This window comes from Nyctibius grandis, chromosome 8 (assembly GCF_013368605.1).
Source record: "Nyctibius grandis isolate bNycGra1 chromosome 8, bNycGra1.pri, whole genome shotgun sequence".
Taxonomy (NCBI): Eukaryota; Metazoa; Chordata; class Aves; order Nyctibiiformes; family Nyctibiidae; genus Nyctibius; species Nyctibius grandis.
The window spans coordinates 24,483,088-24,508,390 of NC_090665.1; the positions used below are offsets into that span (position 1 = coordinate 24,483,088).

Consider the following 25,303-nt stretch of genomic DNA (forward strand, 5'->3'; position numbering starts at 1 on the left):
TCAGATCCGTGCAAACATCCCTGCAGTGTAAAGAGAAAAAAGGGGAAAGGCGTGAAGACCAAGCCTGACACACCACTGTGGTTCCTCAGAGCAGCACACAGGCAACTTCAGAAAAGCTGCCTCCCACAGATACCCTCCCCGTGTCTGCGGCACCGAGCACTTACATTCACACGTAGGATAATTAATCACTCCATCCAGGCACTCTGCTCTGAATGTCTCAGGGTGTGAAACTTGCTGGTACCACCGTTTGCATTCAAAGAAAATAAAATCTCCAGAGCGATAGGTGGAAGTGCTCGACCGGCTCGATGACTGTAGTTGTATATTGTTCTTTTCCATAATCCTCGCACGCACTGTGCAGTTCTCTGGAAAAAGTACTTTCATTATTTGCCTGTAGACCTCACGCTGGACAACTGGTGCTCTGAAACTGTTAGTAGCAGCTGAGAGCCCCTGAGAGCCCTTTCCCCAGCCATCTTCCAGCTCAGCTATGCCAGTCAACGGCTACTGGGAGGCTCTGCCCCTCCAAGCCTGCAGCTTACAGGGTGCTCCCACACCCTGGCCCCTCCCCAGGCACTTCCTCAGCAAAGCTAAAGGCTTTCCCCTCGGCTTCAGCACTAGAAATGCAACAGCACAGCAGCTAAGCTGTGGAGTGGAGATGACTTACTTCCTGGCTTGCACCGTGGATATTCTAATGTCCCCTCCATACACTGTGCTCTGAAGGCGGGAGATGCTGCATCCTCCAAATATCCTCTTTTACACCGAAATTCAATAAAGTCACCCGATCTAGAATACAGCTTTCTTCCTAAGACCCATTTCAGCTCAATATTGTTTCTGTCCATGTCATCTTCAGATGCTGTACAGGCCACTTGAAAAAGACAAGAGAAGAGTGTCATCACTTCATACAGATGCACCACAGGTAACTTTTTTCCCTCCAGAGCCTACAGAAGTTCTTTGCATCATGTAACACTTCCAGCTATTATTTTCTCTGTCCCTCTATTGCTTGCAACAGAAAAGACACATCCAAGCTAAAGGGAAAAAAAGATCAGGGCTGAGCCCTCAGGAGGAGATGTGGAGAAGCCTTTTCACTCTGACAGACACACAGGGCAAGATCAAAGCATGGGTCAGGGAAGTCACCAAGCACCAATGAACTTCCTCATTCTCTTGTTTTGAGATCCCTCCTTCACCTCTGCTCAGCTCTTCTCTAAATTTGTTTCCTCACAGCCATGTCACAGACACACCCCTGGCTTTCCCCAGCACTGCCACACACCCAGACCCATCCTCGCCGCTCACAGCCTGCTGACTGTAGCAGCGTCCCCAACTCAGGAGCACTCGGGAGCCTTGCACAGGGATGCAGATCCCCTCACACAGCGGGGTTCAGACAAACTCCCCTCCTAAAACCCCGTTACGGTGGCAAGAGACAGCAGGCAGCAGAGGGGCCTCCACGAGCTAACTCCAACAAGAAACTCCTTCTGGACACAAGAAGGGCTCGTCGTCGTTCTGCCCGGCCAGCATCGCAGCCCCAGCACAAATGCTGCTGCACAAGTGATGCCCTCAGGATCGCAGAAAGAGAAAACAGGAGCAGTCACACAGCCTTTGGCCATGCAGCACGTGCTTCAACCTACCTAGGCAAACCGGGGGGCTTGTCCACTGCCCGTCAGTGCAGGTGATATGCTGAGATCCCTCCAGGACGTAGAGACTTGGGCATTTATATTCCAGAGTTGTACCTCGTGGATATTCTTGCATGGGGAAGGAAAGAAGGTCTCCATTTTCAATAACTGGAGGTGGGCCACATTTCCCACCTTTCCCTGGAAGAAAATTTGCAATCAGAGAGAAAGCCATGAGAGTTTAATTGCAACGGCGGCCTGGCCACAAATACTACGGGACAGTACATAGGCACTACTCTGAGAGACCCGGAGGAAAGCAGAGAGAAAACCAAATACCTGGCAGGGGAAAAAGAGCAAGTTACCTTTGCACTGTGGCAGCTCTGTCCAGGTCCCGTTCTGACACGCTACGGTGGAAGCCCCAGTCATCTGAAAACCTTGCCAGCAGTGATACTGAGCGCTCTCTCCAGGTAAATACCTTGACTTTTTAACACCTTGAACTTTACCACCAGCAATTTCTGGAGGAGGCTCACACGTCACATCTGAAAAGAGACACTGCTGCGGTCACGTTTGCAGGTACACAAAGAAAACAGAAGTAAAAAAGGTAAAGTCTTTAGAGTAATTAGGTGAACAAACAGTTCCCTCTGTGCTAACAGGTGAGATGAAAGCACAGATTCCTACCTCTGCAGGTCGGTGCTCGTGACCATTCTCCATTTGTACAAGTGACATAATTTCCACCCATCATTTGAAAATTGCTTTCACATTCATACTGCACTCTGGCACCAGGCAGATACCTCCCCTGTTGAGCGCTTGTAATATAAGCATTGGGAATTTCAGGTGCGGCTCCACAGCTAACATCTGAAGAGAGAGGTGCATTTAAGAACAGTAGTGCAGCAATAGGACAGTCACAGAATATTGCATTCCGGAGCACCACTGTTCCTGATGAGCAACAAAGATATTATGGTCTTTATTCTGCAACGCTTCACCACACGGTATTATTTTTGCCTGGAGTGACTGAAAAGTGCAAAGGAGTTGCAGAGATCAGCCAAAGGTGCAGATCGGTGCTGTACAGCATTGTGTGCCAAAGGGCTGGAGAGTGAAGTTATTTCTATCCTCTTTGAAGGTAACTGTCAGCAACTGACGTTCTCAGTGCGGTGAAAATGAGATACATTTCCCTAACAGGTATCTCCTGCTGGTATTTGCAGCCAGCATCCATTCCCCCATAACCCTCTCTACTTCCTTTCAGCAGTGGGCCAAGTTTCAGCTGCTAGCTTCGGCCCACAGGGGAAACGATTTCTTTGCTCATCTACCCTGCCCATAGTTTCTCAGGAGCCAGAAAAATAGGTGTTGCAGCAGCCCATTCAAAGCAAGATGCCTGTTGGCTCTACTGGCCTGACGCACCTGTGTGCCTGAGAGGAGAGTATTTTAGTTCACAACATAAAAGACTGAGAAGGATCAGAGACTACTTGGAAGTAGAACCTATACCTTCACAGAAAGGTGGTGCTGTCCAATTTCCTTCTCTGCAAATAATTTCGGGGGGACCAACAATCAGGAACCCAGCATCACACTGGTAGCGAATTGTTTCACCAGGCTCATACATTTCCTTGTTTCTGCCTTCAATTTGAGCATTGGCAACTTTTGGAATACTTCCACATGGCATTTCTGAAAAGATACAGAAAGTTGATGCTCGTGCGAATGTGATGATACTTACAGAATGAGTGCACTGTTTCCACCAAACAGGTGCTTTAGAGGAGCTTTGTCTAACATCAGCATAGTCATCCATTGACAGTGGATTTTATATAACAGGTAGCACACGGAAGAATAAGTAAGTCATTCCCCTAAACAGGCATGGGCTTCAGTCACTGAAATATTTAGATCCTGTTTCTAACCATGCCAGAAAATTGTAATAAAGGCTTCCATCCCTCGCTACACAGAAGTGGTTTCCAAAACTAAGCAGCTCCTCGTCACTAGTGGGCTCTGCAGAAAAACACATCATCCTTGGATTACGAGGATGTACCCAGGACTCACCTGGCAGAGAGAGAAACTGAACAAAGGTTGCAAGACTACAGAGGAATATTTAAAAACTAAACTGCCTTCAAAAAGTCAGCCTTGCATGCAATCAGGATTGCTCTGAAGACACCCATTGGGGACGATAATATTCCACAGCAGAATATGGAGTTACTGGCTCTTACTCGTCAACCTCCAGTTTAAAAGTCTTTCAATTTGATTCCTAAATGCACTTCCAAAAAAGTGGGTTTTGATATTACCCAAGCACGTAGGAGCTGAAGTCCAGTTTCCCATAGAACAAGTTATCTCCGATGGCCCATCTAACGTGTATCCTGGACGAGAAACATACTTAAATCTAGCACCAGCCAGATAAATTGTTTTCCCCTCTTTTTTAATTTTTAAGTTTTGATTTTCCAGCCTGGGAACGTCAGCACATTCTACGGGTTGTGGTGGCAAACACGGTCTTTCTATAAAATACAGAACACACATAAACAGTAATGCAAGACAATTAATATTCCGCTGACATATGCTGTCTAAAACTGCAAAGAAAAAAATATATAATCATCCAAACATAAATTAAATGGCTTGAAAGGAAGATGAAGAAATAGCTAAGATATACACAAAGCAAAACCCCTCTCTCCTTTCCTTCCTACACGGGCTCTCTTTCTTTCCTTTAAACCAAATTAAGGCTACTTTCCAGTTCATAGCAAGGAGATGCAGTTACAGCTTAGCATCAAGAACAGGGTAAATTTCATAGGCAGAGAAATAGAAGGGACATTATCTGGTTTTGGGATACCGAAAGTGAGTTTCTAGAACATTAGCTATTAAATCTTTCCATCATTAATAAAGTTGCACCAATGATGTCCTGAGGGGTTTTGTGATGACATGATGAAAAAGAGAAGAGAATTTACAAAGCATTAGAATGTACTTCCTGATACAGACAGTGGATTCAATCTCTGTGAAGCGCTCCTGAGTCAGGGCTGTCCCAACGCTTTCTTCTCCTGTACTACTGCAGAGTGGGTGGACTTAAATTATATTTTATATCTATTTTTAGTTAATTATTACATTAGGTTTTAGTAGTTGACACATCAAGTTGAAAGCATGTGTTTGCACTGAATTCCACAATGCAAAAGATCTAATTAGTCTAATTAGGTCTTGTTCAGTAAGTGGGAATTTTATTTCAGTAAAAGCTGTTTTATGAACAGCTCAAACATTTTTTGGTTATTCTTCTCTATGTCTGCCACTTATCAGCAGAAATGGAGACTCACAGGCAGTGCAAAAGCAGGGAAACCACCTGGCATCAGAATTGTGCAGCTTAGAAACACAGACATGGTTGGCATGTTGTGCACATCAGTCACCAGCTGGCACCTCATTTGTCCTGTGCTCATCTATCTCCTCATCATTTCTGAAAACACTTTATTCTACCTCTTAATGAACTGCAGCCTAAAGGATATCACCTGCATCAGTAATATTTTATCAATTGAATTACAGATTCCTCATCATTTCTTAGAATAGATGGCCTGAGTTATGCCATATCATTTACACTCCTATTACAGAAGGAAGCCACAAAAAGAAAAGGAGAATAAACAAGAATGAATAAAAATGAAAAAAACCCAAAGTTTGCTACTACTGCAACTAAATAATAAATAATACTGATTTTTTTTTTCACCAGGATACTATTAAAGGCCCCCAGTCAAAACTGAGACTCCATTCTGCAATATACTAAACAAACAAATAAACTCAAGCTCATGAGGGACTACCTGAAAGTTTTTTATGACATCTTATCTAAGTCTATGTAAATAAAAAGACTTACTGTCCAGCAGTTGGTTAACTGCATTTTGTTTAGCAGCTTATGTTCTATTGCTTTTCTGCAGTTACCTGTTCACGATAATCGTGACATAAATAATATCATCCTCCTGCTAATGATGACTGCAAATGCATAACAGAGAAATCCATAATAAAATAAAGAGAAAAAAATAATCCACTACTCACCCACACATTGAGGTGGTGATTGCCATTTCCCTTCTATGCATGTTATTTCATTCACACCGATGAGCTGGAAACTCTTCAGACATGAAAAAGCTATTTTACTCCCATGCTTGTAAGTTCTTCCAACTGTTATCTGTTGAGCACCAGGGACCTGAGGTGGAGGTGGGCATGTACTCTCCTCAGCTAAGGACACATACTCATGTTATAATAGAGTATAAGATAAAATGTAACAGTTCATCACACATTACAACACTAACAACCAAGAAAACACCAGTGATATAATTCTTCAGTAGCTATCTCAAGCTTTAATTAATATCATGATAATTTTGTTCTGCTTCAGAAACACCAGAGCTGCCTTCAGATGCTTGTATGCTTTCAGCCTCATAGAAAAGACCGTCACAGTTGCCTACACCAATCTAAGCTGGAGCTTCTTGTAGTCCCTGCCTTTCCCTTACACACAGCTGCACACCCCTGTGTGGTCTCTCTGTTCCTCTCTATGGTGAACTACTTTAGGAAAACTGGACCAACTTCTGGGGTTCTTGTTTTGTTTTGTTGTTGCTTTTTTCTTCAGGCTTAGCTCATAACAGAGCTAAAAGAGAATCACAAAAGGAAACAAAGAAATAAACTTCAGTTTTCCCAGTCAAGGAACAAAGGGCTGCTCCTGCCAAATGAAAGAAAAAGTGAGGGCAGGAGGTAGATCTAGGAAGGAGGAGTCCTCAAGAGCTCAGTTTGTTGCTTCTAGTGGTTCCAGAAAACTGGGAAGGTAGAGACACTTGGTTTTGAAAGGGAATGCTCCCTCGAGTGATTGCCGCTCTGTGTACTTCTCCCACTTGCACGCATCATTTCCCATGAATCTGGCATAATCAAAGCAGGCGATGATTCTTTTACAATCATGCCTTCCACAGGTAATATCCTGCCTGGCTATACATAAAGGCACTCCTGCAGGCATTTCACCTTTGGTGTTTATTAGATAAGGGTAGTCTCTTCTAGGCAGGTGCTTTCGAGTTGGCCAACTCAGCTTTTTTTCTTGTTTCAGGAGGAAACGATTAGGGAAAAAAAGGAGAACAAAGAAAAAAGAAAAATCAGGAATAGAAAAGCTTTGAATGTTTACAAGAAATAAGGGAACTTTGGCTGGAGCTTGAGCTGTGTGCTACTCTCATTTGCACCAGGGTAAAGCCCTTTTCAAGAACCGAGCTTAAATTTATCATTGCATCATTTCTCACATCAGAAGCGACAGTGACAACTGTTCCAATTGTCAGAGTAGAGCTTATTAAGTCTGCCTCACTAAAGTAGTGTGTTTCTAAACCTAGTCAATTGTTCAAATGATTCTCGTAATTATTCATGACTATCCTTTAGCATATAATCGAGTAAGCGTATATATAAGCATGTAAGCATTTCTATTTCAGACTAGTGACACAGCAATACTAAGAAGCTTTAATAATGAGCATTTATCATTCCTACATAAAAAGAAGTAATTATATGCAACTCTAAAAACATACCTGTACATTCAATCTCTGGTGACCACTTTCCAGACACACAAGTTGCCTGTTTAATACTTCTGTCAGCTGATGTACATGTATAACGTATAACTCCATGGAACCCCGTCTCCTTTTTTGAGTTGGGAAGACGACCATTGTGCACAAGCTCAACATCCATTGGAAGTACACACTGAGGAGATGGATCTGAAAAAAAATCAACAAAAGAGCTAAAGTATAGATTTAGTTCAGATAATAAGGACATATGCATTAATCGACGAGAAGGTCATCAGTTTCCTAATGCATGTCCATGTGAAAGTGTTTTTTTTTATTTACTGTAGTTGAAGTAACTCTTGAGATTCCTAGATTACAGAAACAGAATGATTTTTTGTTCCTGCTATCTATCTAAAGCAGAGACTGCTCCCACTCACAAAGCAATTATTTTTATGTTGACAGGATCCCTTTTGCTGAGTGCAGTAAATAATACAAAAACTAAGCATTTATTTTCTTCCCTAAAGCTATAAAAAGGTAGTAAGATGAGCAAGAAAAGAAACCTTCTTTACTTGTAGAAACAGAAGCATAAAGAATTGCTACTCCATACTGAATACGTACCAGGTATCAATCTCCTGTGGAAGTATATCTAAGCCATATCCAGGTCTTGTGTCCTTGACTGGTGATTCTGAGAGTCAGAACACAAGCTACTTGTGAAAGCTAAGCAGACTGTGTTTTGTGCCAGATTCAGTTTTCAACATAATTGTAAATAAAGGTACAGTGTGTTCAAATCATTGATGAATATAAAATCACTTCTGAAGAAAGGGGGAATGAAGAATTGGATATATCATAAACTGTATTCTGTTAAGTGAAGTGCTGGAGTAATTTATCCCAGACAAGACTCCTTGTCTAGTATGACTTTTTTCTTCAATTACTGACTTCAGTGTATTTTTTTTCCTTTTTCTTGGGAAAAGGCTTTGTTTTATATCTTTTTAAAAGACATTACTTTCATTCAATTTATGCATTGCAAAACTAAAAGGGATGATGAGAAAAAAGAGAAAACTACTGATCAGAAATGAAAAGGACTAATCCACATAAAAATGGTAAGGATGGGATAAGCCCATCACATTGTGGCTACAATATTATTTTTAATTCCCAGTAGGATTTTAAAAAGCAAAGTAGTATATGAAGACATAGAACTACAAGTAATTAACACAACAGGCACACTACTTTATTGCAGGTATGTCACAAGGCTTCTGAAGGGTTGTTACCAGGGAGGAACACTGGAAAATGGGTAAAAGCCACCATACACCAAAGATGTACTCCCATACTTGATTCTACCCACTGTGCAAGCGTTCGATTCCTTCCCCAAACCTACTCAGAGCGCTTACAAAATTGTAGGTGCAGAGTCTTTCCAGGATGAAGGACATGTTCACATTTAAAAGAGGAGTAAATAAAAAAAACTTAGTTGAGATGCATGAAACTATAGTATCTCTGGCTACATATTGATTGCTGAAGTCCTTGAAATTTTTAATAGAATTACGTTACACTCATATCTGAAATATTATGGAAATATTATGGAAATAGATTCCGGCACAAAGAGGTAAAGGCTTCCATTCCCCATTAAGACATTTTATTTTCATTTCCTTAGGATTGCCAGAGCCTTGTTTACATCCACAAATTACTACATCACCATGCGAAAACTGGGTCTGGTCTTCCTGATGAAGAACAACATTCGGAATAGAGGAAGGTGATCCGCATGGGATTTTGTCTTCTGTTGAAAAGAACAGAAGTATTCCACAATAATATTGGAGTCATATATGAATAGCTGAAAGAACTTAAATAAAAATGACTATATTTGCATGTGGTGAGTCAAATCTACTCCCATTAATTGTAACAACTAAACTTCAACACAGCTGGAGTATATATATGTTTTAATCAGTTTACTAAATTCCTCTCCTGTCTTTTCTTTTCCTTTTCCATCATTGTGGTGACTCCACAGCATGCTCCACAAGTAGTTTCAGCTACCATTAATTTCCCAAACTGTTTTTCATTGTACATAAACCCTAAAGTGTAAGAAAATCTTCAATTAATCCAACTCACCTGGATCCCTGAGTGGGATCAATCCAACTCACCTGGATCCCTGATTCTGATCAATTAATATTATATTTGACTATACACCTTCACATTTGTAATGTGTTCTTTCAGTTAGTATTATTACAAGAACTGAAAACCACTGTAACATCACTTAGAGGGCGGCAGCACTGTCACCTCTGTGTGATAACAGTAGTTCCTGCTTTGGGCTGTCACTGTTGCAGTGGTAGTGATAGCCAAGGGTAATGGCTTCAACAGATGAGTAGTTTTTTGAAGGAGGAAAAAAGCGTGTAAGGGGAATAAGGGCATACAGCCTGCTCTTAATGTGGGAGAGGGAAGACCCACGATAAACTCAAAAACTGAATTTGAACAACTCTACATTCAAGTTTGGATCACTCTTCTCTCAAGCCTATGCACTGAAACTATTCTCACTGGATCAAGGACTGAAAAGATGCAAGCTCCATGCTGTACATTTTTAAACCATCAGTGTTGCTCGTGGAAGATGTGTCAGCATGTATAGGAACAGAGTAACCAGTCCATAAAAACACCATTTATTGGTTCTGCTGTTAGATAATCCTGCACCATAAGTGCCCTGAATTATTTTCTGTATTTACAGATTTTAATCTTGAATATTCCATTCTACTTCAATTATGAGACACTGTCTTAACAAACAAATTGTAGTTTTGCACAACTACTTTTTAAGTCCTGTCATTGACATTCATACTCTCAGGTTTGAGGTACACTACCTAATGACATGCACAGAAAGTGGGTGTTTTTGCCCAGGCAGGAGACTTCACTGTAGAACTATTCACCACTTCAATATCAGGACTATAGAAAAACTCTTGGACATGTCTGACTCTAGCCTCGGGAGAGAGCAACATAAATAATGCATTCATAGTCATCGTTTTTGTAGCCCTGTGCCCCAGTAACATACAGTATTGCCATTGCTAGAAAGAGGCCACAGAGTTTGTACTGAGCTCACAAGGCCTCAGGATGGAAACTTATGAGGCTTACTTTGTCCAAACCTGTCCTGACCTGCCTGGAGGCTTGGTTTTACTTATTTTAGCCATAACAGCAATTTTTCTAGTGACCAGGCTATAGCTAATTTATTTTACTTTTGGTTATTTCTGTATGGCACAACCATAGTTTTATATATATAGTAGTAACAAGTTTTTAGTCTATGTAGAGTGAGTAATTATGACTCTAATGTAACGATGCTGGTGAATACAAGGCTGGTATGAGAACAGAGTCCTTGAGAAGTGGGGACAAAGGTTGGGTGTGGCAGAGTAGAGGCACGGGATGGTAAGAGACAGGTCACAGCCTGGCTCCTGAAGGCTATGGCTCACAAAAGGCCAGCTGAGACCTGGAGCTGATTACAACTGGCCTTAGGAGTAACACAAAGAACAAAGAACAAGTACCTAACATATTTAAAACACATTTAACATATCTAATTCAGAATTTGTAGGCCAGTGAAAAAAGGGCAAGGCATAAAAGCATGACAGCAAACCTAAAAACTGCCCCAAGCAGAACCTGTAAGGAGAAAGAGGAAATCATCAGCATTAATATCTTATTCCTCCCAGTGAATGACCTGAGATACTGATAATGTGCTGCAACTTCCCTCCACTACACACCAGACTGAAGCCATTGACTTCAGGACCCAAAGGGGCAGTGGAAGTGTGAGCATAACACCAGAAAAAGGGGTAAATAAGGAAAGTGTGTGTATAACAATTGTAATTATATATCATAAATTATTTGTATTGCTTAGATATTCTGTATTATTTATATATTTATAATTATTCTTTATATAATACGTATTTATTTTCTTTCTCTTTCTATAATCAGTTGATCTAGACTCACAAAAAGTCTTTGATTGGACTGTTAAGATTTCAATTATACTACTAATAAAGTTTTGGCTTTACATAGAGTGTGTGTTTACTTTTCATCCATAACATGATTTTGAATGTAACATGTTATATCTGCAAATATGTAATTTTAGTTGTGAAAATATCTGTGAAGTATTAGCCTACAGTGAATTACAGACTTCTCACAAGGAAGAGTTATATAGATTACCAATGCAAGAGGGAGGAGATGACCATTGTCCATCAACACATTCTATTTCCTTTGATCCAACCAATTTAAATTCAATGTTGCATTCATATTGCTTTCTGTCCCCATGCTGATACTGTTCCACAGAGCCACCAGTAATACTTCCATTGGTAATCTCAGGTGGAGGTCCACAGCCTCTGGTGTTCCCTGAAATCAAGAGACCAAATCTATGCTCTGAACTCAGTACTTTTAGCACAGTTATATGTTAAGTGCAACACAAAATAAATTGAATTTGTTGTTTAAAGCTAAGAAAAATCAGTAGAACAGGTTAAACAGGTCATTGGTGTATGCCTTCGATCATCTGGATTTGTGTTGGGCTGGAGATCACAAACAGATATGCACGACCCTGGCTTAGTCTACTCTCTTACTTCCATGCACTGTCACTTTTCTGCTATGATAAAAGAAGTGGTTGATAAAACCAACCCAGTTTTAAGTTTTCTTTTGTCAATATGAAATCATTATCTAAAGTATTTAAAGTTCCTGTGAGACATTCTAGCAATTTCAGGCTTGGTACAAGTCAGGAACAAAAGTTGGAAACAGAGTTAGGAGAGGTAACCTTACTATTTCTTCCCCCTTCCAGTATGATGCCAATCAGAAAGGAAGCAAGAGGAACAGGGATCAGGTGGCATAGCGAGAGGCTGAAAGAAGACAAGAAATTACGGACAGGCTACGCAAGGGGAATGATTGCTATTTATTATATTACTGCACAGCTATGTTAGAACAAGATTGCACTACTGAAGACAAAGGCGCTATGACTCCCATCCCAGAGCTCACATTCTAGGAGATCTGAATGAGCCACGTGTCGATGTTTTACAGGGTTACATTCTGCATGTTTGCATAGCAACTGACCTCAGCAGCATACAGGGCCATGAGAGCTGCATGAGCCAGTTGAGAGAATCAGAGCATTGTGTTTCAGTTGTAGAGCACCTAGACTTAGAGTTACTAAGCAGTGGTGATGGATTAATGTAGGTAATGTCATGATGGATTTACTGGTTTTACCTAGAAACCTCAACAAAATACAAGCACACTCACTTTTACGGATACATCTTGGAGGAGGTGACCAGTCATCCTTTGTGCATGTGACTTCCCCATCCTCATGTTCAGTATGATAGTCATCGTTGCAGAGATATTTAACTCTTTCACCTTCCTTGTAAACAGTCTTCTGGCTATGTGAGAAGTAACCATTTTCCAGCTGTCTGACATGACATTTTTCTAAAGAAGGAAGGTAAGTACATTTAACCACAGTAATTTGTACAGCAAGAGCTGAGGTAAATTAATTCTGAGGAAGACAGTTACTAAAAAAGGGCCTCCTAGCACCTTTCTGTACTCTTCTATACCAAAATGACATTTGTGTTCAAACCTGAATGACAGCATGTATTGTTTCACTGCCCTAAGATTAACGAATCACATGAACAGGAGTGCAAGTCACTACATAAATGCTAAGAAGTGGTCTAGTAAATAATATCGTTTTCCTAGTCTTTATAAGCAAGGTTGGCTAACTTCAGTGCATCTAGTATCATGTATACCAGCTCTAGTTTGGTCTGCTATGTCTCTAAAATGGTGATGTCTGCCCTGAATGATTTTCAGCATTTGCCTCCAGGAGATTTTATCATCTCTGTGCAAATGTATCAGCCTTTCAAACCAGCTCTAAAGATTTTAGCAACAGCTAAGCATGCTGGCTCTACAGCATTCCATGCCCCCAAGAGCCCAGACACAGGAAGATGGCTGAAGGAATGCTATAGCTGTGTTACTTGAGTAACTGGTCCTTTCCTCCGAGCATGATTCCACTCATTTTCTGCACTGAACACCACTCCACTGAGGGCAACAGGGAAAGATCAACTTTTTGTTATCCACTTCCAAGCCCTACCAGTAGGTAGGAACTTTACTGTGACTGAAGATGTGTGTTAGGAGAGAAGGCCTCAGCTTGCTGCTTTAAATCTATTTTCCATAGTTCAGTCATTAAGTCAGGGTATCTGGGTCTCTTGTTGATGCCATGCTCACTTTCAGCTTATTGCAAGAGGGTGCCACCTTCTCAGCTCCAAATGTTATCTAGAGGGACCAGGCAATGGATCTCAGAGAGGAACCTCTAGACAAAGTGCCCAAGCCACGGAAGGAAGAATATATTTACATAGAGTAGAAACTCTGTCTGTATGTGCAGCTGTGTGTGCAGATGAAAGTAGATGCATGCACATGACCCAGAAGCCATAGAAGAGAAACATTTCCTATGTATTTCTTACTCTCATGGATAGTTTCAGAAGTAAAGAATCTCCAAAATCCAAAAGCATAGTTTCAGCCTTACTCACTTCAGAGTGTCACTTTTACTAGCTGTTAGTTTGAGCTCTGCAGATAGGATGATAGTCTGGGTGCAGTTCCATGGGTCAACTAAATCAGCTCTACTTTAACAAACTGTTCTTTTCTCCATCGTGTGCTCCATTGGCACAATTTCTGCTGCACAGACCTTTGACAATTGTAACAGAATAGAGCATATAGTAGAAATGTACTTACTGAGGCATTTTGGCTCTGGAGACCAGCCCCTTTCAGAACAGACCATTTGAACCCAGTATTCTCCACTCGGGGTTAAATAACCATCATTGCAGTGGTAATCAGCATGCTGCCCAAACCTCATCGGAAAGTAATAGTCTTTGTAGTACTCCAGTCTTCCACTTAACTTGCCATTTTCTATAGCTGGGTAGTCACAAGGTTTCTCTTGAAATAGAATTTAACAGCAACAATACCAATGAATGCATGACAAGAAGCTCAGGACACATTTGATTCAGATTCAGCTTCATCATCTGAGTGTTTTCTGAAACTGATAGAATCAGGACTGCTCACCTTGGCAGATCCTAAGGAGTGCAGGAACAATTGCACTCTGCTTCTGGTGTCTTTGTTGTTACCTATACCTATGTTGGTTCCCTCCATTTCCATTGCAACCAGCAGAAATCCAGTCAATATTCTCAGTGGACTCCAAAGGCTGATTCACGAGACCAAATGTAAGTACTTATTCTATGGTGAGCTGACACTGCCTTTGTAGAGTGTCTTGAATAAATTACTATAATGACCACGATGGGTGCCCAGACTGCCAGCTCAGATAGACACACTGAACTGTGGACTCTTAAAATTGAGATGACTCCTGTCACCATTTTCATTTGTAACTTTTGTGATTCTGCACCAAAAGCTCTTCCTAGCTCTTCTCATTTTTATTTTCTCTGTTCCTCAAAAGAACTGACCCTTTTCAGGGACAAGCCAAGGATAGAAGGAGGAGATTCCCAGAAGCTTTCATTCAAGTTTAGCCAGGGTGTCCTACTTGGCCATGGCAGGTAGGTTCCTCCTGAAGTGCTCTATCCCAGAGCCTACATGCTGGGGCAGGGGAGATCACCCACTGGACAGACCATTCAATAATGAGTGAGATGGTCTCAGAATGACACCTGAATTTTAGAACCCACACATACATGGAGAAAAGATAAATCCAGATACTAACAGTGCACTTTTCGGGAATAGTTCAAATAATCAAAAGGTTCATTTACAAGACTGATTTTATCAGGGTTTCTCTCACATCCTGTTTTCTAAGTTTTTATTTTCAGTGACCAAAAATCAGAGAGTGCTAGACTATGAAATTAATTACTAATTTATTTATTTATTTGTTAATACTGTGCCTACTGAGCAAAACTATATCATTGTAGTTATGGGAAGTTTAAGCCAAGAAAAGAGCCCTAAACAATCAAGAATATCTTGTTTTGTTATTTGACAGATTGTAATAGATAGAATAAAACTATGATTGTTCATAATATACAAACATACAACTGCAAGTAAAAATCTAAAGCTGTGATAACTATGATGAAAGACATGTTCCAACCATGAGCTATGCTCTGTTTTGGTTTGGATACTTTCACACTCACTATGTCCTCTTATCTTGACTGGCATGCTACTCCTCAGGTGGACCACAAACCTTCCTGACAGGGAGATGACTTTAGCGCTTTTTAACACATACTTTCACATATACAGTAACAGATAATACCTGTGTTTACAAACACAATCTAAATGTAGATTATACCATTGTTTTTACAGACGACTTCTCTAAACCATCAAATTAAGCTTTATATCACGAAGAAACACAATGAATAAGCAACTCTCATTTCTCATGCTGCTTAAGTTTTCCTCTTGACCTCTTTTTCACTGATATATTTCCAACAACTCTAATGTTGTGTCTTCATTCAAGAGAAGCTACTTACGGACACAACCTGGATCAGGCACCCAGCCATTCTTGGTGCATTCAGCTGTGCTTTTGCCAGTTGAAGTTTTAAAATGATATCCAGGATTACACTGTATTGTGATTGTATCACCTACTACGTAGTTGTCGTCTTGAGGTCTAAAGTTACCATTGGGAATTCTTGGAGGAGAGCATACAATTTCTAAAAAAAAAAAAAGAAAAATTGGATGCTAATTTGAAGAATATGTTTGTATTCATCGCATAAGTTCTTATTTTCATAGTATATTGACCGTTACTGCATAAAATTGTTAAAACATGTTTCTTAGGGCAAAGAAAAGGTTACATTTCTCTCCCACTCTCAGAAATGTATGGTTCTGTAAGAGAAGAGTGACAGCTGTTACTGATGTCAGGCTAATTAGAAGATTAAAACTTAATTGCAAAGAGAATGGTTGGAGCAAGAACTAGAGGTGATCAAACTGAATTTGACTAATCTTTTCCAGTAGGTCATTCCACAGCTGGAGCCCAAAATGACCTAGGCTGTGTTCATTCGCAGATCTCCTGGGCTGGTTTATGGACACTGTGTCAAAGGATGGCAGGTTCACTGGGAGGCCCTAAATGGAGAAATAACTATATTTAACTAGGAACTGATAATTCAAAAGCCGTGTGATTAAGATTAGGGTCTTGTACTGACGCTGAAAGTATTTCAACAACTGAGAAAGGATGAGAATGCTATTCTAAAAAGCTCATGATATCTTTACGCTTGGAGAAGTCAGGCAAATATTATTTATAAACTGGAGCATGTCTTTTGGGGTTTTTTTTGTATTCTGTTTCCAGTTTAGAAAATATCACCAACATGCTCAGGGCTGGGAGGGGATGACTATAAGGTAATTACAGGTTGGTCCTGCTGTGGAGTGAATGTGGGCGAATCAGCTGTGTACTGCTAGGTTCAGTGGTAAGCCAAGTAGGATCCAGAACCACTATTTGAATATGACCCAAGTATCAGAGCCCAGTATATCAGTGTCTGGAAGAATGTTTTATTTGGCACTTCTCAAAAGCAGTATGCTGCTAAACCATAGGCAATGCATATTAATTAGTATCATTACTAATCTTGAAGCAAAAAGGTCAAGAACTGAGTGGGCACTAAGACTGACTTCTCTTTATTTCTAAAGGAGTCTTTCTGGAAGAGGTCCCAGGAAGGTGGGTGGTACATACACAACATCCTACAATGTTGCCCTGTTGCCAACATTTTTTTCCAGTTTTAAGTGTTTGGCAATTTCTTGAAGACAATTCAAGGCACTAATGATTTCTCCAAAATTTGTAGCAAACTATTTCAACTGGGACATAACATGCATATTTCTGTTTGTGGGATTTAGAGATTTAATTACAGTCTAAGTGCTGTAGTTGAATTAAACTAAAGTAACATCTATGACCCAGAGGACTGATGTCAAACAGGACTAGCTTCAGAAATTATGGATTTGTCAATTGCTCAGAAGGCATTTGGGAATTAGTTAGAAAGCAAGAGGGAGTTTCAGCATTGTCAATATATTAATTTGCAGAGATTCTCAGAAAATTTCTGGTGGGAAGTTTGAACACCATGGATAATGTGGTTGTGCAATTACAGTTCTGATGACATTAAACAAATTGCTGTCTTCATCCTAGAGAAAGGGTCATGGACAGTGGCAGGATTCATGCACACCGTGTTACTTTGTTCTCTGTTTATACATCACTTCGTGTCTACGGTTCTTAGGGTTAGTGAACTTCAAATCTATGTTGTTCACAATTCTTGACATAATGGTTGTGTAGAAAGTACTATTGTTTTCAGCTTTATGTATAATCCAGCACTACAATTCCACTGTAATTTTCAGTTTAGTCACTTATAGCCATCAATGAACAGGGATGGACAGGGCTTTGATATGCAGCAATCCTGTAGGCTTCCAAAATTGTATGTCCAAATCTGGTCTTCACTAGAAATGAAATTCATGTTCAGTAGACACTGCAGTCTGCATGCATAAAGATGACCTTCTGTCCATATTGCAAGGGGGAGCACACCAGAGATCACCATGCTGTGCAGCTACCACCTCAGTTCTACCAAAGAGAAATCATTCAGAGTGCATATACTGCAGTCTTAAAGTAAATTTGTACCAAAGGACCCCTTCTTGCACACTAAAACACTAGTACAGACAGACCCAATGTTGTAACTGATTTCACATCACTTGGAATACATCATTTAAGCCAGTCTAAACAGATGGAAATCAGATGTCTTGGTTGGATGTTATGGTCTTGTATTCTGAAAGAAAACTTCTGTAGTATGCTAAATTCTTTACTAATAAATTATTCTGTGAAGGAGTTTCTTCATTTTAAGAAATTAACACTACAACAAATAGCAATATTTGCACATTAGAGAGTCAAGTAAATAAAAATGCAAAAAAAAGACTTTGAGGAACACTAGAGGATGTATTTGAATGTTGGGAGCAGAGTTAATGATATTTTCATGCAACATCTTCAAAAGTTTACATTTCACATCACATTTTTTGGTATTTATACCAGTAATGCCCATGATTGCTTAACACTAGGAGTCATAAAATTTTATTTTGCTTGCTCATTGCTCTGTCAAAATCTCAGTGGGTAGCAGTCCAAAACATTCTATGGTAGGTGTCTCTGTCAGGGTAGAATTGTTTCCTAAAAAAATATTTTTACAGTCTAAGAAAGGCTTGGTTAAAGTAACTGCAGGACTTCTTCTTCTGCTCAAAGACACGAATCTACAATCAATCAGATTAATTGCGGATCTGAAATGTAAATTTTTCTTTTGGTTTAAGTAAAAAGGGAGAGATTCTCCCACACCATGCATCTTTAATTTTGGTGACTTCCCCTCTGCACTAGATTTACACACACCCTTACCATCAGCAAGTATATTTGTGGTGGGAAAACCAATTGCCCATTGGTTTATTCAATTGTCATTGAATAAACAGCTTCTGACAGTACAGGCAGGTGCAGCTTACGTATGTGAACAACTGCAACATTACACACAAGATGTATTTGATGGATCAAAGTTATTCGAATATGGTGCATATTTACCAGTGGTACATGAAGGAAGCTTGATATGCCCATTAACACACTGCTTGATAGGAGAGTCTGTGAGTTTAAATCCTGTCATGCACATAAATTTCTGCCACTGACCACTTTGAATCAAAAATGTGCGTCTTTGTCCGTTGGAAAGAAGCAGGTTTTGGGCTTCCAGTTGCTGTTTTGTGATGGTACATGGTGCTAGGGGAAACAAGAAAAATTAAAAATGGTGGAGTATGAACCTTTGGTGGCTTATTTGATCTCTATCACAATTAATTCAGGATGTTTAGCTTTAGGTAGTTTATAAATGGTATTGCACAACTTCCAAGTATGTTCTTATTGACGTGTATAAAAGACAACTTTACAGACTTCGCAAACAGCAGTGATGATCTGAAGAGGTACTGATTTCAGGAGATTGTAGTCCTTGAAATACTTAATTAAGGAAATCAGTGGGACTAAGTCTAATTTTATCCCTGTTGTGCTTCTGTTACCTAGGATTAAAAATTATTTGTGTAAGAGTCCCAACAGCTCTAAGGAGCAAACTGAAGGCAGCAAAGCAGTTTACCATAACAGCGTTCTTCCCCCATATGAGGGGCAATTAGGAAACTACCCAGAAGGATGTCTTAGCCAACGTAATCTCTGGCAGAAAGAGGATGACTCTATTGTCAAAACCTGACAATACTGTGTACCTTGTTGCACAGGTTCTTGGAAGTAGAGACAAAATGTTTATCTGCTTGTGTCACGGTTTAAAGCTGGGCCAGCTATTAACCAGGTGGCAGATGCTCTCTGTTAACCCTCTCCCCCCCACCTAAGGGAAAGGGAAAGGGAAAAAGGGAGAGAGACTTATGGGTTGGAAAGTTAAAACAGTTTTAATAAACTATAATAATGAAAAAGAATATAATAACAATAATAATAGAAATAACCAAATATATACAAATATGTACAAAACCAAGATCAAGAGCTTGGAAATCCTCCTCAGGCAGAATTGCTCCCCCCAGTACAGGCAGAGGGGAAAAGGCAGTAGCTCCCCCCAGCACGGGCAGAGGGCAAAATGCAAAAGCTCCCCCTGCCATCACACCTGCAGGCTTTTAACTGGAGATTTGGCAAAGCTGGTACCAATCAGTGGGAGACAGGAGGGCCCCTCCCTCCTGGGCCCCACCTCCAGGAGGCAGTGGGTTAGTGATAAACAGGAAAGTGAGAATGACATGTATGGGATGGAATACTTTGCTGGTCAATCCTGGGTCACCTGCCCCGTCCACTACTCCCTGCAGGTACAACCCCCTTCGGCTCTTTACTTGTAAGCAGTGACCTTGGGTTCTCTAAGACTATTTGGCCTGGTTTGAGCCAAACCAGGACATTCCACCCCTTATTCCATACCATTCATGTCATACTCAGATCACCACTACCTTTTCATTTTCAAATATATATATACATATCACTAGTCTATGATTCATCTTTATGCAAAAAGTCCATCAAGTTCATTTGGTTCAGGATTGTGGGTTTGCATCTGGTTAGCAGTCTCTCAGCAGTCTTTCTGGCTAGCAGTCTCTCTTTTGTCATGGTTCGTGCCCACGGGTTGCAGGTTAAAGATGTCAGACTCGAGGAGGTTACTGGACGCCACTTGATGAAGCTAGCTCCGGTCGCATCACCACTGTCTTAACCTAAAAGACACTTATGCAGCAACAACATGCAGTTCAGACTTAAGTAGTCTCACCCATAATCAGATCACCTTCAGGGACACATCGGACTTCACCATCTTGCAACATCACCCACCAAGTACATCCAGGTCCCTGAGCAAAAGCAATCCCACGAATGGGTTTACCTTTGCCCGTTGCAGGAACAATCCAGACAGTTTTTCCCAATAGATTCCTTTCATGCACCACAGGGACTTTATCTCCTTCTACTGTATGTAGAAGGTCTGACTGAGCAGGGCCAGCTCGATTGATAGATCCCCTGGTGTTAACTAACCAGGTAGCTTGTGCCAGATGTTTATCCCAGTTTTTAAAGGTTCCACCCCCCATTGCTTTCAGGGTAGTTTTTAACAGCCCATTATACCGTTCAATTTTCCCAGAGGCTGGTGCATGATAGGGGATGTGATATACCCATTCGATGCCATGCTCTTTGGCCCAGTTGTCTATGAGACTGTTTTTGAAATGAGTCCCATTGTCCGACTCAATTCTCTCTGGCGTGCCGTGTCGCCACAAGATTTGCTTTTCGAGGCCCAGGATAGTGTTCCGGGCAGTGGCATGGGGCACAGCGTATGTTTCCAACCATCCGGTGGTCGCCTCCACCATGGTAAGCACATAACGTTTACCCTGGCGGGTTTGAGGGAGTGTGATATAGTCAATTTGCCAGGCCTCCCCATATTTATATTTCAACCACCGCCCCCCATACCACAAAGGTTTTAACCGTTTGGCTTGCTTAATTGCGGCGCATGTTTCACAATCATGGATAACCTGTGCAATAGAGTCCATGGTTAAGTCCACCCCTCGGTCACGAGCCCATCTGTATGTTGCATCTCTCCCTTGATGACCTGAAGTGTCATGAGCCCACCGAGCTAAAAATAGTTCACCTTTGTGTTCCCAGTCCAAATCTATTTGGAACACTTTAGCAGCTTGATCCGCTTGTTGGTTGTTTCGATGTTCCTCAGTTGCCCGACTTTTAGGTACGTGAGCATCTACATGACGTGCCTTCACGACTAGTTTCTCTAGCCGAGCAGCAATATCTTGCCACAATTTAGCAGCCCAAATAGGTTTCCCTTTGCGCTGCCAGTTGCTTTGCTTCCACTGCTTTAACCACCCCCACAAGGCATTTGCCACCATCCATGAGTCAGTATAAAGATACAGCCTTGGCCACTTTTCTCGTTTAGCAATGTCTAAAGCCAGCTGGATGGCTTTTACTTCTGCAAATTGACTTGATTCACCTTGTCCTTCTGTGGCTTCTGTGACTCGTCGTATAGGACTCCATACTGCAGCTTTCCACTTCCGATGCTTTCCTACAAGACGGCAGGATCCATCGGTGAACAGGGCATACTGCTTCTCATCCTCTGGTAGTTCATTATATGGTGGGGCTTCTTCAGCACGTGTCACCTCCTTTTCTGGTGGCATTCCGAAGTCTTTGCCTTCTGGCCAGTCCATGATCACTTCTAAGATTCCTGGGCGATTAGGGTTTCCTATTCGAGCCCTCTGCGTAATTAATGCAATCCATTTACTCCACGTCGCATCAGTTGCATGATGGGTAGTGGGAACCTTACCCTTGAACATCCAGCCTAGTACTGGTAGTCGAGGTGCTAGGAGAAGTTGTGCTTCAGTACCAATTACCTCTGAAGCAGCTCTAACTCCTTCATATGCTGCCAGTATCTCTTTTTCAGTTGGAGTGTAATTGGCCTCGGAGCCCTTGTATCCTCGACTCCAAAATCCTAGGGGTCGACCTCGAGTCTCCCCGGGCACTTTCTGCCAGAGGCTCCAGGTAGGACCATTGTCCCCAGCTGAGGTGTAGAGCACATTTTTAACATCTTGTCCCGTACGGACTGGTCCAAGGGCTACTGCATGCACAATCTCTTGTTTAATCTGTTCAAAAGCCTGTCGTTGTTCAGGGCCCCACTGAAAATCATTCTTCTTTCTGGTCACTTGATAAAGAGGGCGTACAATCTGGCTGTAATCTGGAATATGCATTCTCCAGAAACCCACAACACCTAAAAAGGCTTGTGTTTCCTTTTTGTTAGTTGGTGCGGACATTGCTGTTATTCTGTTGATCACCTCTATCGGGATCTGGCGACGCCCATCTTGCCATTTTCAGTTTCACTGTACGTCTGACAGTTGTTTAAATGAGTCCTTGTTCTCCTTAGTCAGTTTTTCCACAGCCGAGATGCGTGCCTGCAGTGGGGAAGAAATACTATCTTCATACTGTCGCATACAGTTAGCCATTTCGCCCACACTAGATCGTGCCATAGCATCTTCTCCCCATACTAATATTGACAATGTATGGGTATATGTCGGTGGAGCATTCTTCACAACCTTCCGGAACATGGATCGGTTGCATTCCACTTCATCAGGATCTACAGGATCTACAATGTCCCGTGGGTGTCTATAAATGATCTCTTGCACAGCCAGTTCTCTAAGGTAGTTAATACCTTTTTCTATAGTGGTCCATTTGCTTAGGTGGCTCATAATATCATCTTTATAGGGATACCTGCTCTTTACAGCTGACAAGAGTCGCCTCCAGAGACTGACAGTGTTTGACTTTCTTGCGAGCGCTTTATCAATACCACCATCTCTGGACAGGGATCCCAACTGTCTGGCTTCTCTGCCATCCAATTGCATGCTGTCTGCCCCATTATCCCAGCATCGGAGCAACCAGGTAATAATAGGTTCACTGTCATAACGGCTGAAGTCTTTCCTTATATTTCTCAGGTCCTTCAGGGATAAGGAGTGGTAGGTTATCTCTACGTCCGAGTCCTCTTGTGATAGTTCTGCTTTAGAAGGGCCTTTCTTCTGTGATGGGTCTGCTTTAAAAGGACAATCAAGGGAACCCCCATCTGTGTCGGGCAGAAAGAGGATGACTCTATTGTCAAAACCTGACAATACTGTGTACCTTGTTGCACAGGTTCTTGGAAGTAGAGACAAAATGTTTATCTGCTTGTAACCTTCCAGACAGCTCTAAAATTCTCACAATAAAAAACACTATTGAGTGTAAATGATTTTGGGACACTAAAGACCAAGATCCACAAGTTAAAAAGTACTGCATCCAGGGATTAATTTTGGCCATTACAGACTTCATAATCTAGCAAGAAATGCAAACCTAATTCTGCAACTCCCTACTTTAAGAATGATTAGAGTTGTCTACCAGTACAAAGTCAAACAGGATAAAAGTTACACTTACCCAAACACTGTGGTGGTCCAGGTACCCAGGTATTTTTATGGCATGTTACCCATTCTGATCCTGATAGAGTGTACCCAGGGTTGCACAGGTACTGCACTCTGTCACTCTCCTTATATCCTGATTTATGCCCACTAACAATTTCTCCGAAGTCAATGAGAGGTGGGTCTTCACAGGCTGCTCCTGCAGAAGCTGTGCACACATTCTTGTTATTTGACTGCATGCTGCCTTTTTCTTCTTATCTTGATTTATCCCTACTAGTAATTTCTTCAAAATCAATGATGGGTGGGTGTTTGCATGCTATTCCAGCAGAAACTGTGCACAAGTTCTTGTTAATTGGTACATACAGGACAGCACTCACAGCTGCAAATGTTGGCACTATACAGGAGTTAAATAATATTCCAATGACCTACATCTCTCCCATCTGGGAATATACTGTACTACTAAAGAGCACTATCTCCTTGCTCTAAGAAATTGTCATCATCTTTACTATTTTCACAGACTTTGCATTGAAAAAAGTTACTAAACTAAAAACATTTTAATTGAAAATATGAATAAACTTCTGAATTTCGTCTGAATTTGAGTACAGTTTCCGTTTTTCAGCATTATACTGAAATAAAGTTTTACACATACAGTCACAATTCTCAATTTTCTTTAATTCTACAATAAGTCAGTTTATCCCAGATTCCTAAAATTAGTTCCACCATTTTAAAATTAAAGAAGTTGGATCATTTTTTGAAAGCATAAGGTATATACAAGAAGCACTTTTAAAGGCAGAGGGGGGAGAAGAATCTTAATATAATTAATAGATTTAAATGGATTAAGCAGAGTTTAAAACTGGTTATTTTAATAAAGGTATATATTCAGTGAAGACCCCTTCAGGCAGCATGTTTTTTGTATCATACAACTTACTGAAATAACAAAGTTGCTGCATTTTTGAAGAGTTGTATAATGTTTCGAAATCAAATCACTGTTCTGCATTTTAATAGTATGTATTCAGACCAATAGTAGCTAAATTGAAATACAAAGGAATTTATACAGATTAATGCATTTTGAGTGAGTTATGGCTAGTAATAAGTTAGGTTCTTTATGAGACCCATGAAGTTCAGGCACAAGGCAAAGCAGCAAGCTCATACAAGAAAATACAAAGCAAATAGTCTCAAATGCGTAGTTCTAAATTATAACTCTCATTCCAAACCCCTGAAAGGAATTCTATAAAAAGTAAATGGTATAGTTTACATTTTTTTTGCAGTTAATTTTTCTTGACTGTCACCAGCTATGTCAGTTAAAAGCATAGATTTCCATTTAATGACTTACCTTTACATCTAGTACAACCCACCCACAGCAGAAACACTATGGTGTGGCTCAGCAGTGTCATTTCCAAGCTTCAGAAGTTAAAGATGTCCTCTGCAACAGAGCTGCTGTTTTCTGTACTCCAATTTGCATGTACTAGTGTTCACTCCCATGATTCTTGCAATCTCCTCCCCTAATTTTCTTGCAACACAGCAGTCAATCTGTACAGATAAATTATGCAATTGTTGCAAAAAGGTTTCAGTACTTTTTTTCACAATACTTTTCCTACTGAACTTAACACAGAAGCATTATGAAACCCATAACCAAAAAACTCACGGTTTGTTTATAACGCACAATATCATGCACTTAGCTTTTCAAATGCTACAACTTAAAGGTTTGTTATGGGCAAAACCACCTGATATATGGAGCCCATAATTTATTATCAGTCTGCTTAAAATCTTAACAGCCTAATGAAAATACTGAGTTATTTTGTTAGTCCACTTCCAATAATGCTAACATTCATAGCCCAAATTAATGCAAGAAAGCCTTAGTAATGCAATATTTATTTTTTTTTTAGAAGTGTTTTACAGAAAATCTGTCCT

At 40.7% G+C, this 25,303-nt stretch overlaps 1 protein-coding gene across 1 annotated transcript; it reads right to left on the bottom strand.

Moving 5' to 3' along the window:
- LOC137666540 (complement factor H-like) lies at positions 1 to 23,631 on the bottom strand. Its single transcript, XM_068406625.1, has 16 exons — positions 23,461 to 23,631; positions 15,490 to 15,697; positions 13,766 to 13,966; positions 12,260 to 12,472; positions 11,225 to 11,407; positions 8,655 to 8,834; positions 7,094 to 7,279; positions 5,598 to 5,777; positions 3,866 to 4,072; positions 3,084 to 3,260; positions 2,280 to 2,456; positions 1,964 to 2,140; positions 1,620 to 1,802; positions 662 to 862; positions 165 to 362; positions 1 to 20 (listed from the first exon to the last, which is right to left on the bottom strand). Exons 1-16 carry the CDS (start codon positions 23,629 to 23,631, stop codon positions 1 to 3), a joined length of 2,862 nt encoding a protein of 953 aa, XP_068262726.1.
- Between the last annotated feature and the right edge of the window lie 1,672 nt (positions 23,632 to 25,303).